The sequence below is a fragment of the Piliocolobus tephrosceles genome, chromosome 15 (genome assembly GCF_002776525.5).
Source record: "Piliocolobus tephrosceles isolate RC106 chromosome 15, ASM277652v3, whole genome shotgun sequence".
Classification (NCBI taxonomy): domain Eukaryota; kingdom Metazoa; phylum Chordata; class Mammalia; order Primates; family Cercopithecidae; genus Piliocolobus; species Piliocolobus tephrosceles.
Window position 1 is genome coordinate 30,794,113 of NC_045448.1, and position 22,301 is coordinate 30,816,413.

General features: G+C 46.4%; 1 protein-coding gene across 1 annotated transcript in view; it reads right to left on the reverse strand.

Annotated features, from left to right (window-relative positions):
• The window catches only part of CAPN13 (calpain 13), an 85,343-nt gene that overhangs the window by 37,530 nt on the left and 25,512 nt on the right, over positions 1-22,301 (reverse strand). Inside the window, exons 3-7 of the mRNA XM_023217320.1 lie at positions 17,918-17,990; positions 16,269-16,384; positions 10,342-10,478; positions 4,087-4,261; positions 3,015-3,089 (exon numbers count right to left, since the gene is read on the reverse strand). Of these exons, the coding sequence (XP_023073088.1) occupies positions 3,015-3,089; positions 4,087-4,261; positions 10,342-10,478; positions 16,269-16,384; positions 17,918-17,990 (576 nt within the window). The remainder of the gene's footprint in view (positions 1-3,014; positions 3,090-4,086; positions 4,262-10,341; positions 10,479-16,268; positions 16,385-17,917; positions 17,991-22,301) is intronic.

Genomic DNA, 22,301 nt, shown 5'->3' on the forward strand with positions numbered 1-22,301 from the left:
GTGACCTTGGCCTTGACTGTGACCCTTGAGCCACCTGGTCAATGCCCATGCTCACCAGTGGGGCATTGCTGGGCAGGAGCCGTACAGTCACACACGGGCCCAGGAGCCTGGCTCGGAAAAGGCTGTTTTCTGTTGCTTCCCTTGTCTGCCCCGCTCCCTGGCCAGTACCTCAGCAGAAGGGGCTCTCACTTTCAATGCCTCCAAGAAGCACAGACCCAGCTTTCCTACCCTTGTCTGCCCTACCCTGAGGCACCCCAAGCTCTGCACACCGTTTACTGTCAACTGCCAGCACCTGACAGAGCCCATGGAGCAAGGACACAAGAAATGGTCACCCGGTGCCCCAAACAGCTTAATGAGCCCAGTGCCTCACGGATACTCAGGGGCTCCGGTGGGCATGGGGGAGAAAAGCAACCTGCGATTCAAAGGGGCTGGAAGCAGGGCTAAGTGGGGCATGCAGATAAACACTCACCCCTTTGCCCAGGGGAATCCCCGACTGAGCTAGGTGCGTAATAAAAAATGCCAATTTCATGTATCTTCCTGTCTGTGTCCTGCCTAGAGGGAGCACGAGCAGATTAAAAAGCATGCCACATTTATGGGCTGCTTTAATCTTAGCTCTTGTGGTTCAGAGTTATAACCTCCTCTCTCTGGAGGAGGAGTCTTTAACCAACTCAAGTTCTTGGTTGTGTCCCTCCTTTATGGCAGTGACCTATTCGTGCTGGCATGGGCCTTGGTCTGGGGGTGCAGGGGTCACACTCGAGGCCAAGGCCATGGCTACACCCAAGAATGGGCCGGCCACGTGCTTCTTCACTCCCTGGACGCTGACTCTGCCTCTGACCCTGCTCAGCACTCAGGAAAGGTGCTACCGGGCAGGAGGTGACGCAAGTTATCTACCCTGCAGTAGTACTTCCTCAAATGAATTATCCTGAATGCCAGTTCCATTGGCCATTAATAGTTATTCCTAGCAAAAATGGTTTTGTGGCTAATGGTACAATAAAAACCAGCAGGGCTTGCACTGCTCATACAGGCCTCTTGGAGTCTTTAAAATGCAAATGTACACTCTGAATCGCCAAGGAGGGGATATAGTGAGTGGCATTTTCCAAGTGTATTTGGAAACCCATTTTCACAGAGGCTAGTGCTCCTTAGAACACGTTCTGTGAAGTGTCAGCAGCATGGAATGGTGGAGCAGGGATGGATTACACAGGACATGCGGTCTTGATCACCTGTCTTCCCAGGGGAGGTGTTCTGTTTAGACTACTCAGTATATTATTAAAATAATTCCAAGTGTACGCTATGGGGGCACAAATGTTCGAGCTGTGGGTGTCATGATCAGGAGCCCAAACTGCAGCTGAGCCAGCACTTGGACTCCCGAGTTCCCCTCTGTCACCCTAGATGTTCACATAGCTGCTCTGCAATCCAGCAGTCACTGCCATCTCCACAGCCAGCCTCTGTGGGGACTCATGCTCCAAGGTCACCTGGACCTCTGGGTACACGAGTCTCTTCTCCCCTGTGTTCAGAGCAGAAACAAAGGCTATCTCGATGTATAAAAAGGATCTTGTCCAAGAATGGCAAATGCATTGCAAAGGTACCTGACTTCCTCATCTCATGCCCCAAATAGATATTACTAATTGATAATAGCTCTCTTTCCATGAATCTGGAAGTGCCGAGGTCAGTTTTGGACAATTACCTATTGTACAAAAAGCATTCATTAGAGACAGGAGATATTGTCTTGGTTTTGTGATTGGGACAATGATCAAAATGGACAAGAGAGACAGACAGATAGAGAGAGGAAGGACAGGTGGGAAAGGAGCAGAGGCCAGGCAAGTATGAGAAAGCCACACATAGAGCCTGATGCTCTGCAGTCCTCGGTCCATAAAGTCCTGAGAGAAATGATGTGCCCTAGAGTTTGCAACTCGGTCTCTTAGGACTTAGAAGACATTATTAGACCTCAAGTGTTGTGAGAAATATGGAGACCGAGGAACACTTGCAGGAAACCATCCCATGGCCAGGAAGTGCTGTCACCGCAAGTGTGGTGACAAGTGTAGACAGACACTAAAGAGACAGAGTGTCCAGGCCAGCTATCTCCCAGGTGCCATCTGTCTAACCTCGTGAAAGACATCTCTCCTATCAGGCCCCAGCTTCTTTCTTTATGAATGGAGAAGGTTGGACTTCAGTAGTGTTTTCCAGGCCAAATTATACTGCACACAGTGATCACATACATTTTTGTCCAGCCAAAGTCAATTCTTCCATTGAGGAGCACGATTGTCCTCCAGCGCCAACCTCCCCCTCTTCCATGAGAATAAAGTTTTATCTGGGCCTATGGGCCCCAGCTAGACAGTGTATGTCCCAGCCTCCCTTGGCCTTGGTGTGGTCACATAATTAAGCTTAGACTAATGGGATGTGAGAGAAATGATGCATGCCTCTTCCAATTTATGCCTTCTATATGGATATATGAGTGTCCCTTGGCCTCTTTCTCTCCTCTGGCTGGGAGATGAGGGATTAGAGCAGCTGTCTTGGGCTCATGGGTGGAAGCCCCATGTGGAGGATGCCAGAGCCACCTACTAGTCCTGGCATCACCTGCTTACCTGAGACAGAAATGTACTTTGTCTTAAGACCCTATATTTTGGAGTGTCTTTGTTATAGCAATTTAGCTTGCATGTAACAAATAAAACCCCTTTCAGGGCAAAACTTCCCCCTGGAGTCAACTGGGTAGTTCATTCTACCTCCTTTGGGGCTAATCTCCCAGTTTGAATAGACACTCAGAGCTGTCTGAGATCAGCAACAGGACAGCAAGGTCTCTGGTGGATTCCCGGAAAGGAAGACAGTGGGAGTCAGAACTTCTGGATGAACAGAAGGAGCTGAGGCTGTCCATGGTGCATGTCACCATGGGGGCAAGGGTGATAAATCCTCATTTCATCTTTGTTGGCCTTTCATGTGATTCTGGCCCCTATTGAAAGGAACAGGAATGCTGGGGCAGAGGCCAGGGGAGAGCTGGACAGGCCAGCAGCCAGCCTTACCTGCTCGGCCCCAGTCACGGTGTAGGCGTGCAGACTCACCAGCCCATTCTCCATCGCCTGTGCTGTATCTGTTGACTTCAAAGCAGAAAAGCAGACCAAGATTAGACATCTACAGGTTCTTCAAAGAAATAGAAAAACACAGTCCAAACAGCCACTGAGCCATCTGGGTCCCACTGACTCACTTGGGACTGATAGATGGCCTGGAACTCTTTTCTAGAGTGGCAGAGTTGGAAGGCCATTGGGTATCTGAGGCCCCAGGGATTTCATGCCTCAGGGAACCACCCCCATGAGTGATGGAAGGAACCCCATGGAGTCCTGAGGGCCTGGGTTACTCTCTCCACCAACCACATGTCATCAGTGAGACACAGCACAAATATGTCTGCTGGGACATTTGCAGGACGTAGGAATCACTTGACCCCCACATTGGGAGTAACTGGGGTTTAAAGTGCATCTTGGGCTTCTGGTGGCATTTTGGATTAGCAATGTGTGACTCAAAGCCCATATGTTTCAAGATGAAGGAAGCATCCCCGCGGATAGAAACCAGATGTCTCAGAACAGACTCAAATAATTTGGAGGGCCACCCAAGCTTTTCAAAATGAGTCATGCTGCCTTTGGGTGCTGCCATTAGGGCCAGTGAGCATCAGAGGGCCCCGGGGGACTCTGCGTAAACTTAAGGCAAAATACAAAGGAGTGGTCCACAGTAGCAGGAGCTGCAGCTGCCTTCTCCAGTGCATGGTAAAACCCACTGCTTGCCTGGGAGCTGTAGCAGTAGGTCTAGGCTCTGGGGCAGTAGCATTGGAAACTTTTCCAGCCACTTACGAGCTGTGTGATGGTGAGCACCTTAGGTAGCTTCTCTGAGCCTGCCTTCTCTTTTGTGAAGTGAATTCTGCAATTTCTGTCTTAGAGGCAGGCTACCGCAGGGTTCAGTGAGGTGACCGGGGTAAAGCACACTATCAGTGTTCGTTAATGGTGGCAGCTTGCCATACCCTTCTTAGCTGAATGGGCCCCTGGCTGAGCATTCCTGGCTGAAGAAAGGCTTGAACTGATGCAAAAGGGCTCCCCGTTGACTTACTCCACTTGGAGTGGCACAGGTAATCAGGGAGCCTGCCTTGGTCGCTGTCTTCACTGCCTTCACCAGGTCCATAGGGGAGGAGTGCAGATGGATGTTGGTGATCACGCCTCCCGTGAGGTCCACCAGGGCATCCTCGAGGAAGCCATAGTGCAGATCGGAATAGGATCCGAGCAGCCTGGGAGGGGAACGGGGGATGAACCATCATGGTGCCTTTGGTGAGATGCTCCGGGAGGGAAACTTGTGCACTGACCTTCTGCCTATTTCCCAGGTGAGGGGCTGCCTGGTCCACTCCTGACCATGGCCACCTACTTCCCATTTGCCTGGATGGAGATTCTAGCACTGTCTGCTGCTCCAGGGGCTCCTACTATCCTCTGTACCTTCCTGCCCCGGTCCCCTAGGCCTGCACAGTCCCATAAGTGGCAGCACTGACGACAGGCTGGGTGTGCCTGTGCTAGAGCCACAGGCCAGGGGTTGAACCCTACCTTTGCTACAAATTTGGCTGCTTGACCTTGGACACATTAAGGAGCCTCATGGGGCTATGTTCCACATAGTGCCTGGCACGTGGTCATCCCTTAACGAGTACTGGATATTACTTCGTTGAGTATCTCCTGCTTCCCATTCAGTTTAACAGCAGTGTGAAGTACTGACTGTGGGCCAGGGACTATGAGGGCATGTGTTTAAAAACCCCATTCTTGCCCTCTAAGAGCTCACAGCTATACCCTGATGCTGGCAGTAGTCATTGGGAACCACTGTTCTCACTCTGCAAACCCTGATCCAGAATTCCCATCCCCAGAATTACCCACTCACCCCCAGATTATGAGGGAGATCACTGGCTTAACTAAAGATAACATAGGTAAGGATGAGTCTTATGTAACATACCCCAAAAGTTTAAAACCCTCACCCCCTTCTCCAAAGCATCTCTTCCTGCCACGCCACCTCCACCCCCACCCATGGTGTTTCTGTTTCTGGGAGATGGGCAGAGCCAGACCCAAGAGGCCTAATGTTCCCCAGGAGAAAGGGTGGCCTGATCAGTCACAATGGAACCTCTCACACAGCGCCTGGACAGTCAGATGTGTTTTGAGAACTTCAGCTCCCATCCATGGGGTGAATTGGAAGGGTTCCATGGAATTTTGAAATTTAGGCAGGGCAAGCTCACAAAGGATGTGGAACTGAGGCCAGATCAGGCAGGAGACCCTGGCATCAAAGACGCCCAGCAGGAGCCACACTCACTGCTGCCTCTGTCACTCTCGCCAGGGACCTACGTGTTCCTGTCCCCGGTGGGCAGGCAGAGGCAGAGCCCTTCGCAGGGCGGTAGGCAGTGGAGGAAGTCCTTGCTGCAGCTTTTGTTCGGGTAATGCAAAATCAGACATGGATCAGGGCCTGGGTCCATCCTGCTGCCCCCTCCAATTGGGTCTTCCACCATGGACAAGACCCTTCCCCTCCCTGTCCTTGGCCTTTCATCTGGAAGCCGCAGGGTGACTGGATCAACCCTCAACACTCCTTTCTCACTGTTTCCACCTCTGACATTCTCTCCTCCTGGGGATCACACAGAATTCTTTCTCACTGTTTCCACCTCTGACATTCTCTTCTCCTGGGGATCACACAGAATTCCAGTAGATTCACTTCAGCAAATATGTATGTATCAAGCAGTCACTATCAGCGGGACACTGCCCCAGGCACGAATGCTTAGAAGGAATGGCTGAGAAAGCCTTTTATCAAAGAAAGCTGAGGATTCTCAGAATGAAGGGGCGTCTCTACAGGAGCCCCCATGTGACAGATTAATCTTGTTTTAAAACTGGTTCTAAACCTTATCCTCCTGCTCTCCCTCTCTCTGACCCAGGGTCTAGCTTCTTCTCTCTGGAGCATTTGCTCAGTCAACTGTAGAGTTTTCTTTGGTGGTGAGCGTGCCTGGTTGGGGCTGAGCTCTGGAATCCCTCGCTGTCCCACGTGGGTTCTGGCTCCTGTTCCAATAACCAGGGCATGGCTGAGGGTGCTGGAAATTCACAAGGACTGGGGTTTGGGAATCCATTCCCCACCAGTGCGACCTTCTGCTCTTTGCAACAGCCCTTTCCTGGTGATATGCTCACGGCACCTTTCCTGGCTTCAAACAGGGCTGTGCTAAAGAACAGCACTCCAGAAAAGCCATAGTGGGGCCTGGCCCCTCCCTCACCTCACTGTCTCACTGCCTCTGGGCCCCATCTGACGTCCTGCACCCACAGCAACCGGCAGTCACCTCGGAGTCACCCAAGACAACCAAAGGCACCCCCTGCCACTCACAGCCAGAGCCCGTGGTGTCTTCTGAAGCTTTCTCTTACTACACATCCACAATGCCCATGAAACCTGTCCCAGCAGCAGCTGGGTGTTTTGACAAGGAACTATCTTTCTGCTTTCTCAACATGAGCTCACGGATCCTGCTGATGTTCAGGAACATGGCAACTATTCTTAGCCCCCTTTGCTGACAGGAAGTAGAAAGGAGAGAGAGAGAGAACTGTGTTCACCGCAGCCACCACTATTCCTCATCACCTGAACCAGGAATTCTGAGACAGCCTTGTCCTCATCCCTCTGCTTCAGCCTCATTTGGGGGAAATGTCTTTCTGTCCGGCAATCATATGAAAGAGGAAAGAATTCAGATAGAGCCGGAGCAGATGCTGAAATGCTGTAGAGATTCTATAAAGGATGGTAAGCAGCCTACCAGCTCTCGTCCCTCAGTCTCCTCTCTTATTTCACGACCTCTGGGGAAAACAAAATCGTAACTATGGTTTTCATTTGACTTGACCAATTAATTTCCAGACTCCCCAGCTGCAAGGAGAATAGAAAGTCTGGAGTCCATGTGTTCACTGGGCTGTTGCCTGCACCCTTGGAGGGAAGAGGTCCATCTCCATCTGGACAGATGGGCTCTCTACGTTTGGGCTGTGGTCCTCATGTGCCAGGCACTAAGCTCCACAAGCAGCAAAAAGACAAATCATTTTCCTATAGGACTGACAATGTCAGGGATGGTGGGAAGGTATGGGAAGTAGTGACTAGGGAAAATCGTGCTCACTCCATCCTCATCTGAGTGTGATCTTGGGCCAGTCATTTCACCTCACTGAGCCTGTTTCCCCATCTTTCAAAGAAGGTGGGGTTTGATGCTGACAGACGTCCTTTCTGGCTCTGAAACACTGTAAGTCTATGTGATTCACCCCTGCATTTTAGAGCTTCCTTCTTGGATAGTGAGGGGTGGGGGAGATTTTAAACAGCTTTAATAGTCTGAGACATTTTATCCTCAGCTAGATTTCTTTAAGCAGTGGAATGCGGATGCCACGTCCACGTTCCTATTTGTTTTCAAGCTGAATGATTGCTTTAGGTCATCTGTTAACAAAATGGGGTCAAAGTCATCATTTCCTTCTGCAAGCTTTCTAATTCTCACAGGGAACCACTGGTCTCCCTGTTTTTACATAAGGATAAAACGAGGCCCTGAAGAGATGAGGGCTGAATCCGTATTGAAAAGATAATGGCAGTGTTTTCGTAAGTAGCTTAGAAGTGAATTAACCTCCCAAACATGTGGATTGGTTCAACAACCTTGGCTGTTATCTGGGCTTCATTCTCAAATGCTAATGAGCAGCTCTTTCTGACACTGGAAATGAACAAAAACTATAGTTTTTCACAAGTTTGCCTCAAAAAGAATGCACGAAAAGAGGTCTTGAGGCGCCTCGCTGTTTGGACTGTGACTTCCAGAAGAACAGGGACTGGGGTAGACTGTGGTGCTATCACCACCTCTAGGGCCCAGACTGCACTCCGCAAGGGTGCAGAACGGAGATAATGATGTCCCCTGGCCAGGTGAGTAAAGAACCACAGGCCCAGCTTAACTACGTGCACCTGCCATCCCATCACAATTCGGACACTTGGCTTCTCCATGTGTGGGCCGAGAGGCTAGTTAGGATGATCTCCAGAATTTTCTGGATCTATGATGCTGTCCACTCATTTTCTCCTCAAGGGTGTGGTCCTCTCTGCTTTCATCTGCTAGCAGTGATACCCAGCTCTGACACTTCCCTCGCCTCTTCACAATGCCTGCCTCACACACAGCCTCTTCTGAGGGCAGGTGTCCCCTCCCCAGCGCGTGCCCCTTTGTAGCCACTTGACCCAGGTCATGGCCGATTGGACCGATGGGGTCCTGACCCAGGCTTGACCAATAAGACTCCAACTCTCTGGATTGGAATCAGGTACTGGGCAGGGAATCGGGTGGAAAGCGGCAGAAGGTAAAGACAGAGGCACGAGGCTAGGCGGCCTGATGAGGAGTTCAGAGGAAGCTGGGGTCCTCAGAAAGTCGGAACAAGGAGGCAGCAGAGGAAGATGCACAGGAAAGACAGGCACCTGGGGGGGAGGAGGAGGAGCAGGCCAGCTGCAGAGAGGAGCAGAGCAGAGCAGAAGCCACAGCAGCTGCAGCCAAACCAATGCCAGAGCCTTTCTCTAGCCCCTGGGGACCGGCCCCATGAGAGTTCCGGCCCTTGGGACTCTGCGTACCTTCCTATCCTATTTCCAGGTGTGCCACCTTCCCCCTTCATAATATCATCACTGCGAGGTCTTGCTCTTTTTTTTTTTTTAATTTATTTGTTTCATTTCATTTCATGAATTTTCTCTCTTTTTTCTTTTCTTCCTTCTTCCTTCCTTCTATCCACATTCTTTTCCTCCTCCACCCCAAGACAAGCATTTCACGATGTGGAATGTGCACTTTTGTTCGTATGTGTTCTTGTGAAATGAGAATTGCAGGGCACAGAGTTTTCATTTCCATAAATAACAGTGCATGGGATTGCTCAGTGCCTCTTACCTCATTTGCAAAAGCCAGAAAGCTGGAGAGTGCCAAGTGTTTGCCAGGATGTGGGGATCCAGGAACCCCCAAATAGCACAGGAGGGAGTGTGCATACAGGCAGCCTCTGAAGGACAACCTGACAATACTTATCTTGGCTCCATGCACGTCTCACACCCACTAAGGACACCTCTAGGGGGCCTCAAGGACCCTGCCTCTAAGAACCGTCCCGGTCACCGTGCACAGATGGGATCTGTGGCTTCTGACTGCTGCATGGCTCTCCATGAAGTGTGTCCACCCATTGTACCCACTGACCTCAGTGATGGACACTCCATACCATTCTTGTGGCAGTCAAGAACATCCTCAGATGTGTCCCCTTAAGGGCCCCCAGGAGTGTCCCTATTGGGTGTGAGAAGTGCGTGTAGAGAAGCTAAGTATTGTCGGGTTGTCCTTCAGAGGCTGCCTGGGTGCACACTCCCTCCCGTGCTGCCGGAGGGTCCTGGATCCCCACATGCTGGTGAGCACTTGGCATTCTCCAGCTGTTGCAGTCTCATAGGAGGAGACGGATGTGTCATTACGCTTCGTGTTTACATTGTGTTGATGACGGAAAGTTTGAGCGTATCTTCATCACCTGTGTGGGTGTTTAGGACAGTGCCCTCTTCCTCACACACACACGTGCACCTCCCCCATCCACAGTCCTGCACACATCCATTTGAGTCAGTCTGAGACTGTCTGTCCTAGTGCCAAGCACAGTGCCTGGCATATGGTTAAATGCTCAATAAACATCTGTTGAATAAAAGCAACCCAAAGAATCTAAGCACAACGTGTGAATTGGGATGTTTATAAGTTCTTAAGCTTGTCAGCACTGAAAGGCAGTCCCTAAGTCATGGTATTTTGACCATATGAGAATGAGCATGTCCTGCCCCACACCCACACATAAATGCCACCTCATAGCAGCCACACCGGGTACCCAACTGCCTGGACCACCCCGAGGATGCCTTTATTTGAATCACTCCCATTGTTAGAGATACCTCCTCCCACCTATCCCCTCTCCCCTTGCTGAAATCCTGCCCATCCTTTGAGGTCTCACTCAAATGCCACCACTTCCACACAGCCTCAGCCTGACTTTCTGTGAGTCAGAGAGTAAGAATTGTTTACTCTCTCCTCTGCCCTCTCGTCAGACTTTGACGGTGATATTATTAAATATATTTCTTTGGGCCCTGATACCAGCCTTGCAATAATATCATTGTCAATACATATCTCTGTCCAGCCCCTGCCCTGCCCACTCTTCACTATGTGCCTGTGGGATCCTCCTGATGGCCCCAACACTGACCTTTGCACATGGTGACTGTTTATGGAGATGCCCAGCCAGGTGGCAAAGGCTGCAATGCTCCAACGGGGACTGTTTGCATTCCAGGTAGGCAGGACCAGCACTGAAACTCTGGGCTGATGGGCAGCAGGGTTGTACTTACTTGGCATAGGCTTTCTCCAGCAGGCAGGGCCAGAACTCTTGGTTTTTGTGGCGAGGACGCACAAAGAGGCACTTATCTCCCTGGACAGGTAGACGGTCATCAATCACCACTTCCACCCACTGGCCACATTGCCAGAACTGGAAGAGAGCCAAGCATATGCTTTCTGACAGAGTTGAGGCAGGAGGGAGCTCCTGGGTCCCCCAACTTAAGCCAAAAGTTGCAACATGACCTCCACAATGTAATAACGAACTCTATCCAGAACAAAATCCCAGCCCAGGTTGCCGGGCAGGAGACAGGCATGTCATCTCCACCGGCAGATGGAGAAAATGAGTCACAGACCAACTTAGTCCAGGAAGACATAGGCAGGGAGGAAGCAGACTTGGGTTCTAGCTTCACTTTGCTCCTAAGCGTTGCCTCTCTTTGGCAAGTCCTTTGTGAGCTTTAGTGACACAAATGAGACTCTCCAGGTACTTCTTGTGCACAAAATGCCAATAGGGAAGCAATGCTACCAACAGAGGAGAGTGGTGGGGGCAGGGCTAGCATGACAGAGGTAGAGCCTGCAGGAGCTGAGGGCTTGAAGGAGGAGGCAGGATTTAAGCATGTGGCAGGGATACAGGGAAGGTATCCCAGACAGGAGGCACACTGTGGGCAAAGGCCTGGAGACAGATGACATGGATGGCTCAGGAGGACTGAGCAGTGACAGCCTCCCCCGGCCCCTCTCTTCTCCTGTCAAGCTGCCCTGCCATTATAGCAGCAGAAAGGATACTGGCTGGTGTTGCTACTGCTAAGAGTGCAAATGAACCAGATGTTCCTCTCCAAAACAGACTGTTTGAATCTTTAGCATTCAACTCTAAATGGTTCACCCGGGGACATGGCCAAATGAGGAAAATTCATAACAAAACCAGGTTTTTGGATTCTCTTTGCTGGCCTCCCCTGTGTAGGAGAAGCAGCAGGGCTTCCGGCTTCAGCCCTGAGTTTTGGCGAAGGCCAATTTCCACTGGGTGGACTCCATGGAAAGCTGGGTGGATGGGATTGCTCATCCACATGGCCTTTTCCACATCTGGATGTCCCAGATGTCAGGCTGTTGCATCCAGCCGCGGATGCAATTTCAGAGCAGAGATAGAGATTGAGACAGATATGTCAGTGGAGACATGTTTTAATAGTTGCTAATGAGCCAGTGCACCGTGGCGGGTTCTGCACAGCTGTGGACTTGCGTTCCTATTGCAGTGAGCAGCAAGATGTGTCAGCAGTGAGGATGAGAGGCAACAGGGATGGTTTTAGGAGGGTGATTACAAAATGCATCCAAAGCAGCGAGGGAAGCTAATCCCAGTCCCTAGAAGGGAGTACCAAAAGGACAATCTGGATTTTGTGCTTAATTGGGTGGCAGCATATAGTAGATAGCAGTTAGTTGGTGGAAATGAACTTGAATGCTGGTCTTGCCTCTTATTATTACTTTAGCAACAGATGTTGGACAAGATAATTCTCTGGGACTCAGTTTTCTCATCTGTCAAATGGCAGTAAGAGTAAGAACTGCCTCATAGTTTGTGATTAGGATCAGATGAGATCATAAAAGGTGAGATTATGAAAACAAGATTGTAGTTATGAGAGTAGAGACTCCTTTTCAGTGGCCATTTGGTTCAGCACCTAGGACAATGCCTGGCACACAGTAAGACATTAGGAATGAGTAAGTCCTGGCTAAAATGAGCTTCTCTGGTTAGTTCTTTTTTTTTTTTTTTTTTTTGAGACAGAGTCTCGCTGTCATCCAGCCTGGAGTGCAGTGGCACAATCTCAGCTCACTGCAAACTCCACCTCCCAGGTTCACGCCATTATCCTGCCTCAGCCTCCTGAGTAGCTGGGACTATAGACACCCGCCACCACGCCCGGCTAAATTTTTGTATTTTTAGTAGAGACAGGATTTCATTGTGTTAGCCGGGATGGTGTCAATCTCCTGACCTTGTGATCCGCCCACCTCGGCCTCCCAAAGTGCTGGGATTACAGGCACTAGTGCCCGGCCTAGTTCATCTTAAAAACAACTCTTAGCCCTATCTTCCCACACCAGTAATGCTGACCAAACTTGCTCTCCCTATACAAAGGGGACATCAGATAAGTTTGCCACTCTCAGAGAGGATGCAAAGGGCCTGACTGGTGGTAAAGAATGAGGCCACCACCTGCATTTCCTGGTTCATGCCTCCGGGTGGGGAGGGCTGGCATTTGGATCATGTCTCTACCTTCCAAGAACCATGCTGGAGGTCATTTTGCCAACACCCAGTGGTCTGACAGGGAAACCAGAGTGTTTTAGGCAAAGCATCTGAGGTGACCTGGGCACTGGATAACTTTTGGAGAGCAGTACCCAAGCTCGCAGCAATGAGAAGAGATCTACAGAGGTCAGGGGACTGCAGCCACTTCTGGGGAACTGTGTGACTTTCTTCACCACCCAAAAGGGCAGCGTGTGTCTTGCCTGGGCCTTGAGTTGTCCTAACCACCTAAGTAGCTCCAGCAATGCTGGCACCTGGGGACAAGTCCAGACACAGCTCAATCCTGGATCCTCTAGCTCACTCGCTGGTGTGGTCCTTGGACCAGCAGCAGTATCATCACCTGCCTGACAGAAGACCTAATATGCAAATAGCTGAATGTAAGAAGGCAAGAGCAGGATAAAGGAGGGGCCCAGAAATAATAAAGGGAAACTTAGTTGACTGGAAGGATACAGGTCTTCAGATTGAAAAATATCACTGAATTTCCAGACAAGATGAATTTTTAGCAGGTGTATATATAGATATATTCCAGAGAAATTTCTGAACTCCAAGGAGAGAGAGCACTTTTTTTTTTTTTTTTTTTTTTGAGATGGAGTCTTGGTCTATTGCCAGGCTAGAGTGCATTAGTGCAGTGGCACGATCTCAGCTCACTGCAACCTCTGACTTCCTGGTTCAAGGATTCTCCTGCCTCGGCCTCCCGAGTAGCTGGGATTACAGGCATGTACCACCATGCCCAGTTAATTTTTGTATTTTTTAGGAGAGATGGGGTTTCACCATGTTGGCCAGGAACGGCCTCAATCTCCTGACCTCATGATCTACCCACCTCAACCTCCCAAAGTGCTGGGATTACAGGTGTGAGCCACCACGCCTGGTCAGCACTTCTTACAGACTCTCAGTTGGAAAGAACACATTGAATACAAAGTCAAAGTCCAGAGAATAGATTAACATGAGATTTTTCTTCTGCAGCATTGGAAGCTGCAAGACAACGAAACAATGTTTACAGACTTTTCAGGAAAAGAAATGTGAACCAAGAATCATAAACCTAACTGAAATATCATTTTTAAATGAGAGAAAAGGAAAAACTCTCACATATTCTGAGGAAATTATTCAAGGAAATTCTATCTAATAAAGGTTTAATTAGAACAAAAATCTTAAGGAGAAATGAAGGGTGGGAGAAACAGTGGTAGGCAATGAGTTTCAAATATGCTTTTTATAAGAAACACACCTATAACCAAGTGAGCATGAAATTAACAATAAAGAGATGAACAAAAATATAACAGGGAAATGTACATAACAGGAAGCTAAAGTGGCAATAGGAATATCAGGTAAAGAGGAATCCAAGGCCAGAGCATTAAATGCAACAAATAGGGATATTGTACAAATTTTGTCATAAGAAGAAGATAGCAAGGTCATAAACCTTTGGGCACCAAAGAACATAGCAGGAAAAGTGTAAAGCCAGAGCACCTGAAAACATAAGAAGAATTCTCCTAACAATGACTATGGGAGTTAACTTCTCCTCTTTGTTATGATCTAACAAATCAAGCAGACAAAAAATAAGTAAAGATAAAAGACATAATGACAGATAACACAATTGGAAATCATAGAGCTTGATTCAGTATGTAAAACTCACAACCATTGGATAATGTAGATTGTTCTTGTGTGTCCATGAGCCATTTATAAAAACTGCTGTGGGTTAGCTAGAAATAAAACTACTTTATTAATCTCCCCAAATGCAGACAGTTATGAATTATATTCTCCAATTATAATAAAACAGAAACTCAGTAACTAAAAGATTACCCCTTGCAAAACTTAATCACTTGAGAATCAAATAAACTTTAAAGAAACAGCCCCTATATGAAAAAAGATACAAAAACTAAAATTGTATTATCTTAAAAATTAATAAAAGTAAGACTTTTTATATCAAAACCTATGGATACACATCTCAGAGGAAAGTAAAAAGACTAAGGATATTAAGTGTACAGTTCCAGAAAATCACAAAAAACAATACAATCAGGAGAAAGTATAAAGGAAATAATAAAGATAGGATTGAAATAATTAGTTATATAGAAAACAAAACCTCAAAAGAAAAAGAATAGAAAGATTAATGAAAATCAAAAGTTGATTTGTTAAAAAAAAAAACCAACACCACCACCCACACAGCAGATTGATTGGATAAACAGAATTAAGGAAAAAAGGAAAAGTAAAAATACAGCACAGATTGAGAAAGTAGATTTAGTCACAGATTACAAGAGGTTAAATGGATTGTCAGAGATAAGCAACTCAGTGGTAATATATTTGAAAATACCAAAGAAACAGTTGATTTTTCTAGTCGAGTATAAATTTCAAGAATTACCTTCAGTAGAAATAAGGGACTTGAACAGATCAATAGCTATTGAATACATTGGAAGAATTAAAGAAATCACATTTAAAAGGGAGGCAGGCCCAGGTAATTTCACTATTGTCTATTTTACTTTCAAAGAACAGTTAATCAATGATTAACTTTCATTATTCTGCTTATTTCAAATCAAGGTATGTAAAGCTCAATCAGCTTGTTTTAAAAAGCTAGCAGAACTTAAACATGACAAAAATAACATCAACTAGAAACCAATTTTATGCGTGATATAGGTACAAAAATTCCTATATAATTTTTAGCAACTTGAATGTACTGAAAGAAGAGTGAATCAAGAGAGCACATTACTGAAATCAAGAGAAGGCAGGACTTGGCTCTTGTCACTCATTCAAAAGTGTGAGGTTCAGCTAATGTGATGAGGCAAGAAAGCAAAATAAGTTCTACAAATATTAAAAGGAGAGACAAAATTCTCTATTTGCAGATAATATTATTAGATAACTAAGCCACTCCAGATTCTCTTAAAGAAAGAATTAAGAACTAATAAAAGAATTTGGTAAGGTGGCTAGATGCAGTTTAATATACGATAAGTAGTAGCTTTTCTCTTTTTTAGCAGCACCAAGTTCAAAATGAGGGAAAAAGACCTCAATTACATGAGCCACAAAATTATAAAATGTTTGAGAATGAATTTATCAAGAAAGATATAGCACCAATATGAATATTACACTTTATTGAAGGGCATAAAACTAGTTCTGAATAAATAGAAAGGTATCCCGTGTTTCTGGAAAGGAAAACTTAAAATAAAAAAAAATGTATTTTTTCTAAATTAATACATAAATGCTGCAGCATTCTGTATCACAGTGGCTTTAAAAAAATAGACAAAATAATTTTAAAATTCTCATGCAAGAATAAATGTGAAAGAATTACCAAGCTATTTTTGAGAAAATGGTAATGAATAATGAAGGAGAACTTATCCTACCAGATGTTACCACTTCCTATAAAGCTACTGTAATCAAAATAGCACGATATGGCACAGGAATAAACAGAGACAAAAATTCGATGTTAGTTACAGGGTTCTTGATCAGTGGCTCTTTTGCTAATCATTTCTGTCGTTTCTTTTTATTTACACAAAAACATTTCAACTCTCATCTTCCCTGTGTGTTGTCAGACTATAAGCTTGAATACTTTTTTTGGAGATAGGGAGGGTAACTAACACAACTGTCACTTTCATCTCAGGCTTCCAGGCCATGAGAAAACTTAAGACTTTCACCTTCCCTATACTCACAGAGAACCCCGTAGTATAAAGAGCGTTGCAAGGGCACACGTACCCGGAAACGGAAAATCCCGGCATACTGGTGTGAAAAGCTTTGGACCGTCAGGATCTTCTGCATGTACTGTGGGTTCTGAGTCAAGGAGCCCAGTGCTGCCAGGAACCAGCAGTCAGCTGTGAGGGGAGATAAGCCAGGAAAAACTGACTGGACACACTTGGAAACCCCGTCCCATAATTTAAAAGGTCCTTACCACCAGAGGCCACACACTTCCTTCTAAATGATGCATTTTTTTTTTCCTCTGAGGAGAACCAGGGGAGGGAGTCACAGGGACTGGCTCCATGCCAGATAAAGAAGGGGCAGTGGTGGTGGTGGTGTTCATGGAGTCTCGCTCTGTTGCCCAGGCTGGAGTGCAGGGGTGCGCTCTCGGCTCACTGCAACCTCCGCCTCCTGGGTTCAAGCGATTCTCCTGCCACAGCCTCCACAACTGGGACTACAGGCACGCACCACCAAACCTCGCTAATTTTTTGTATTTTTTTTAGTAGAGACAGGGTTTCACTGTGTTGGCCAGGCTGGTCTCAAACTCCTGACCTTCAGTGATCCACCCACCTCAGCCTCTCAAAGTGCTGGGATTACAGGTGTGAGCTAGCACATTCAGCCTCTGATTCTCTTTTTGCCAGAGGTGCTCAGTTACAGCAAATGTTGGCAACGATGCTCTGTACAATTGAGGAAAACTGATTCATGTTTTTCTTCGCTATTAGGTCAGCCGCTCCCTGTGCAGAAGTAGGGGGGTGTTCTCTCCTCTTCCTCCTTGAGGGATACATGGCCTTGAGTTTCTCCTTGGATGTCCTTGTAAGCCCTTTTGAGTCCTCTCCTCCCCTCCCTGAGTCCTTTCTCCTTCACCCCTAACATGATCAATTTGTCTTTGAATGCCATTTCATGCCAGGAACTGGGTTCAGTACAGAAGCCATGAAGACGGCCTCAGAGAGGTCCTTTCTCCAGTTAGGTGAAACCCTAATAGGGGAAGCATTGGCTGGTGGCCAGGCAGGTTCTATTGCTTGGTCCAAGGCACGGTGATTTCACCAGGTGAAGTTCAATTACAGAACCTATCATCTGCAAGCTGACATTTTGAAAGCTTAGAATGTGTTCTCAGAAAGGTTGTCGTCTTTGCTGTCTCCAACTCCTATCCACTTTCCAGCCAGCTCTGTCCTTTCACTCCAAGGCTTCTCTTTCTGAGGGTTCTCTTGGCCACACCTGGAACAGCCCAGGCACCTCCTCTTAGGCAGCCCCTTCTGTTTCCCTGTCCATGCCCTCCAGCTCTCAGTAGCTCCTTTGCTCTGGGGCTGTCTGGTGGGGTGGGAAGCAGTCAGAGAGTGCTGGATTCTTAACTCTGTTACTAACTGAGTGTGTGACATTAAGCAAATTATTTTACCTCTTGGACTCTCCACTGTCACATATATAAAATGAGGTTGTTGCACACACAAGGTGTCTTGCACGGTCATTGCAGAAACTCAGTGTATACTTGCTTTCATTTTTCCTGTCTCCTTTTCCCCTGCTCACTGCAGGCTGCAGGACTGGGTGTGAGCAGTTTGTCCACATCTGCACCAAGGGAACTGGCCTTTCTCCCTCAGAAGTGGGGCAGACTCTGTGGGTAGGCACTACCCTCCACCACTTCCTATCCAAGGCAGGGAGAGATGTTGCCCTCTTACCTGCGCCTCCTTGTTGGATGTCAAATCTGCTTATACCATCCAGGATGAAGTGAGGAGGACCCCCTGGTAAATCCTTTAGGAAAGAGGGAGAAAAGCTATGAGCATCATTTATTGCTTGTATCGCAAAGTGACATCATTCACTTTGTCTTTCAAGGGTTGAGGTTAATTCTTAAAAAGGGGCTTAAAATCCGAGTTAGGAAAGTTTGCTGGGTTCTTCAGCCTTTATTGCTACCAGGAAGGCAGCAGGTATCATAGGGTGTAAATGTAACTGAAAAGACAGGCCATAAATGCATTAGCATACTACACGAAGAGAGAACATAAATAAGGACTTGGAATCCTTGGATCAAATAGCCATTCCATCTCAACAAGCCAGTGTTTTAAATAAGAGGTTGTAAATAAACCATAAAAAATGAATAGAATACATTTATGAGAGGAGATGTTTATAAACGTAATAAAGTACTATAGCTTTCATAATAAAGCTTTTGTTGTGAAATGGTATCTTTCAGAAATGAGCATGGGTATTCTGGACTCCAGGTTGAAGTCTAGCCATGTGCTGTAAGGGATACACGGTGTACACAACTCAGCTCTTTGCCCACTCCCTGGGTAACTCACAGACTGGGTCTGGAAGGCCCCAGTCCCTTTGTGTGAGGAGCTGGTACTCAGTGCCCGGTCCTTCCCTAACTTCTAACACACATAGTGCCTGCCAGCCGAAGAAAGTGGTTATGGATGATTGCCCCAGTGCTACCACATCTGGGAAGAATATGAGGAACTGTCAGCAGGCACCAAAATTGTGAGAGTTCCCAAAGGGGATCCCCAGGCACTTTGGGAGAACACTGGGCCACAGGTCTGGCTCCTGCCCCAGCACCAGCCAGCCCTCTAGACTTGGCCAGGATGACCTCAGCCTCCTCTCTGTGCAGCTCTTTCTGGATTTGCATAATTTAGTAATTGGTCCTTGTATCATTTCTTTTCACATTGACCAATAAGTCCGCAGAGAGGAGGCCTGCAAGCTGGAATTGGATTCATTTGCTCAGTAGACATTCATGTACAGAGTCACATGCCTTGTATAACCTGCCAACTCTTCATAAACTGCCCAGGTTTCTGGAAGAGACGCACACTAAGGGGAAAACGAAGGTGTGCCTGCCTGCAAACACAGGGTCCTGACTGAGGGCATCATTTTACAAAACTCCTCCCGCTGCTTTCTCTACATGTGACTCCGTCACATGCTGGGAGGGGAACTCTCAGGCCCAGGCCCTCCCGGGTGAGGGGGACCCTGGGGTGGCACAAGGTCTGACCCTCTGCCAGAGCCATGGTAGATAGAACTTTGGCATCTCCCTCAATGCAAGAAAGAGGGAAGGACATCCGGAGGGCCTTCAGGTGCATGCAGGGTTCCAAGTGGAGCCAGTTTTAAAATGGTGTAGGGCATTTCAGTAACCTTTACTTGTCTCCTCTCTCTACTGGAAAAGGGGACTTAAGGTCTCAAAGGAGGCCTGCTGTCAAAGATCCTCTACTCATGGGAAGTAAAGAAGGGATGGAGGCTGTGGCATTTTCAGACCCAGAACAAAGATGGCTTTGCTCGATTTTCTTGACTTTGGCCACAGCTCTTTTTCACTGTGGTCCTGCTAGTTCCCTCCAGGGATCCCTAGAGCAAGGGTAGGGGTGATTGGAGAACCCATTCAGACAGACCTGGTGTGGAATCCTACTCCAGCATTTCTTCCTGGGTGACCCTGAGACCTTGAACAATTCCCTTTACTTTGCTGTGCCTGTTTCCTCATGTGTAAAATGGGAACAATAATACAAAATGTAAGGACAGTTGAGAGAATCTGACGACGATGCAATCAAGGCAATGGCTGTCATTCATCAAACCCTTGCTGAGGGAGCCTTGCTCCAGGATTCTCTCTGGTAGGCTCCCAACAGCCTTGCAAAGCTGGACCAGTCCTTACATTTACAAATGAGGAAGGATGTGAAATACTTAGCACAGTGTCTGACATAGTACATGTTATTGATCCCCCTCTTTTGAAATATTTGCAAAATTAAAAAGACTATACTCAGACAAACCCATAGCCTCAGTTGTATTCATTATTAAACAAGATAGAATAAAAACATGAATTTAGCAGTAGATCTTAGGAAGAGAAAAACAAAAAGAGCCTCACAAAAATAGGAGGAAGAACTGAAAAGAACGATTAGTGAATTATAAACCAGAAAAACAGCAATATTAATAAATAAATTGTTCTATTATTTGCCATTGAAAGTAATGGCTAATAATGGTTTCTGTCATTACTTTCAATGGCAAAAACCACAATTAATTTTGCACCAACCTAATATAGACTCAACCTTTGGCAAATATGGTAGAGAAACCCAAATAAAAGTAGAATTAAAAATTGGGCTTTAGAAATATAAAATAATGACATCGAATTCTATGCCAATCAATTAAAAAATCTGATGATTTTTCTGACAAAAATTAACTTGGCTAAAATTGACTCATGTTAGTAAACAAGTTGAAAAGACTAACAGCCTTCGGATAGTATTTTAAAGTTACCAAAGAGTATTGCCCAAATGCCCTGTAAAGGCTTACAGGTACATGCAATTTTCCTCTGAGTTCCCTCAAACTTTCAGAGAATAGAAAATTCCAGTGTCATTTACAGTTTCAGTATAAAAATAAAAATTAAAAAGAATCCTGCCACCATTTAAGAAGCCAGTATAGCCTTGATGCCCAACCTGAGAGAAAACATACATACATACCAGACTGATTTTGGATAATTTGTTATCATCGTGTAGGATTTGCTGTAGAAATGCAGAATGCAAGGATGGTTTCACATCAGGACATCTACTAATATGAAGTAGCACTTACATGGGCCAAAGGGAGAAAAATTTGTATCCTTTCAATAAATGCTATGAAGGCATTTGATAAACACACAACTTTTTATGATTCACTAGAATAATAAAACAAAAATTTTAGCTAATTAGGAACAAAAAGATATTTTAATGTGTTGAAAATTAAATGGTGATGATTTCAAACCATGAATCAACAGTCAACTTCAAGTTTATGGGAAAACATACGAATCATTTGCATCAAAGGTGGGCACAAAAGCAGCTTCTATGTCTCCTATCCTCTAAGCTGCTTGTTCCTCCTGGACCCTGGACTTCAGAGCTATGACCAATAATCCAAAAAGAGAGATGGTAGGAAGGGATAGAAATGATACCCAGGAGCATTTTAGTCTGCCAGGCTGACTTCCTGAGACAAGGCCCATTAAGAAAACAGGTAAAGACGGCTGGGAAACTGGGACTGTGCTGACTCTGGGAAGGCCACCTGTTACCAGGTGGGCCAGGCACATCAGGGCAGTGAAGCCAGTGTGATGAGAACCTAGATTAGATTCACCCTGAGCTAGCAGCAATAGGCAGTCTCCAGCGGACTGTGAATCACCTAGCAGCTTCACAGACAGGGAGACTGCTGTGCCCCACCTCCCACTACTGTGATTTCATAGGTCATGCAGAGATAGCGTTCAGGATTTGCATAGCTTCTCAGGGGATTCTCAGACCCAGCCAGGGCCAGGGAGCAGGTTCAGAGAAGTTGAGCGATTTGTCCCAGGTCACACAAGAAACAGGCTCTGAATCAGGTGTCTGCCTCCATAGTGTCTTGTTCTTCATTCTGACCACACCAGCAGTCAGCATCTTCTCAACCTTTATGTTTTTGGATCCTGTGAGGTGGACTTGGCCTTTGAGGGCTCTGAAACATTAGTAGTACAGAAGGAAGCTGGGATGGTTAATTTTATATACCATCCTAACTGGATCACAGAGCACCCAGATACTTGGCTAAACATTACTTCTGGGCATGTGCATGAGGGTGCTTTCACATGACATTAACATTTGAATTGGTGGATTTAGTAAAGCAGATTCCCTTCCTAGGGTGGGTGGGCACCATCCAGTCTATTCAGGGCCTAAATAGAACAAAAGATAAAGAAAGGGACAATTTGCCCTTTCTCTGCCTGACTCCTTGAGCTGAGATGATGGTCTTTTCCTGTCCTTGGACAGGGAATTACATCATCCATTCTCTAGTTCTCTGGCCTCCCACTCAGATTTAACTACATCACTGGCTTTCCTGGGTCTCCAGATTGCAGGTGGCATATCGTGGGACTTCTCAGCCTCTATAAGCATGTGAGCCAATCCCTCCTAGAAAAATCTCTCATTATAAATATATTAACAGGATATCTATTAGGATATATGTCAATATGTTAATGGGATATATATATAAAAGATATATTGATATATTTACTAGCAATAAATATGTCAACAGGATATATATTGATTGTTTTTCTCTTGAGACCCCTGAGTAATGCAGAAGCCAGCAGCAATAGTCAAACTAAGTAATCTTAGGAACTTAATTCTG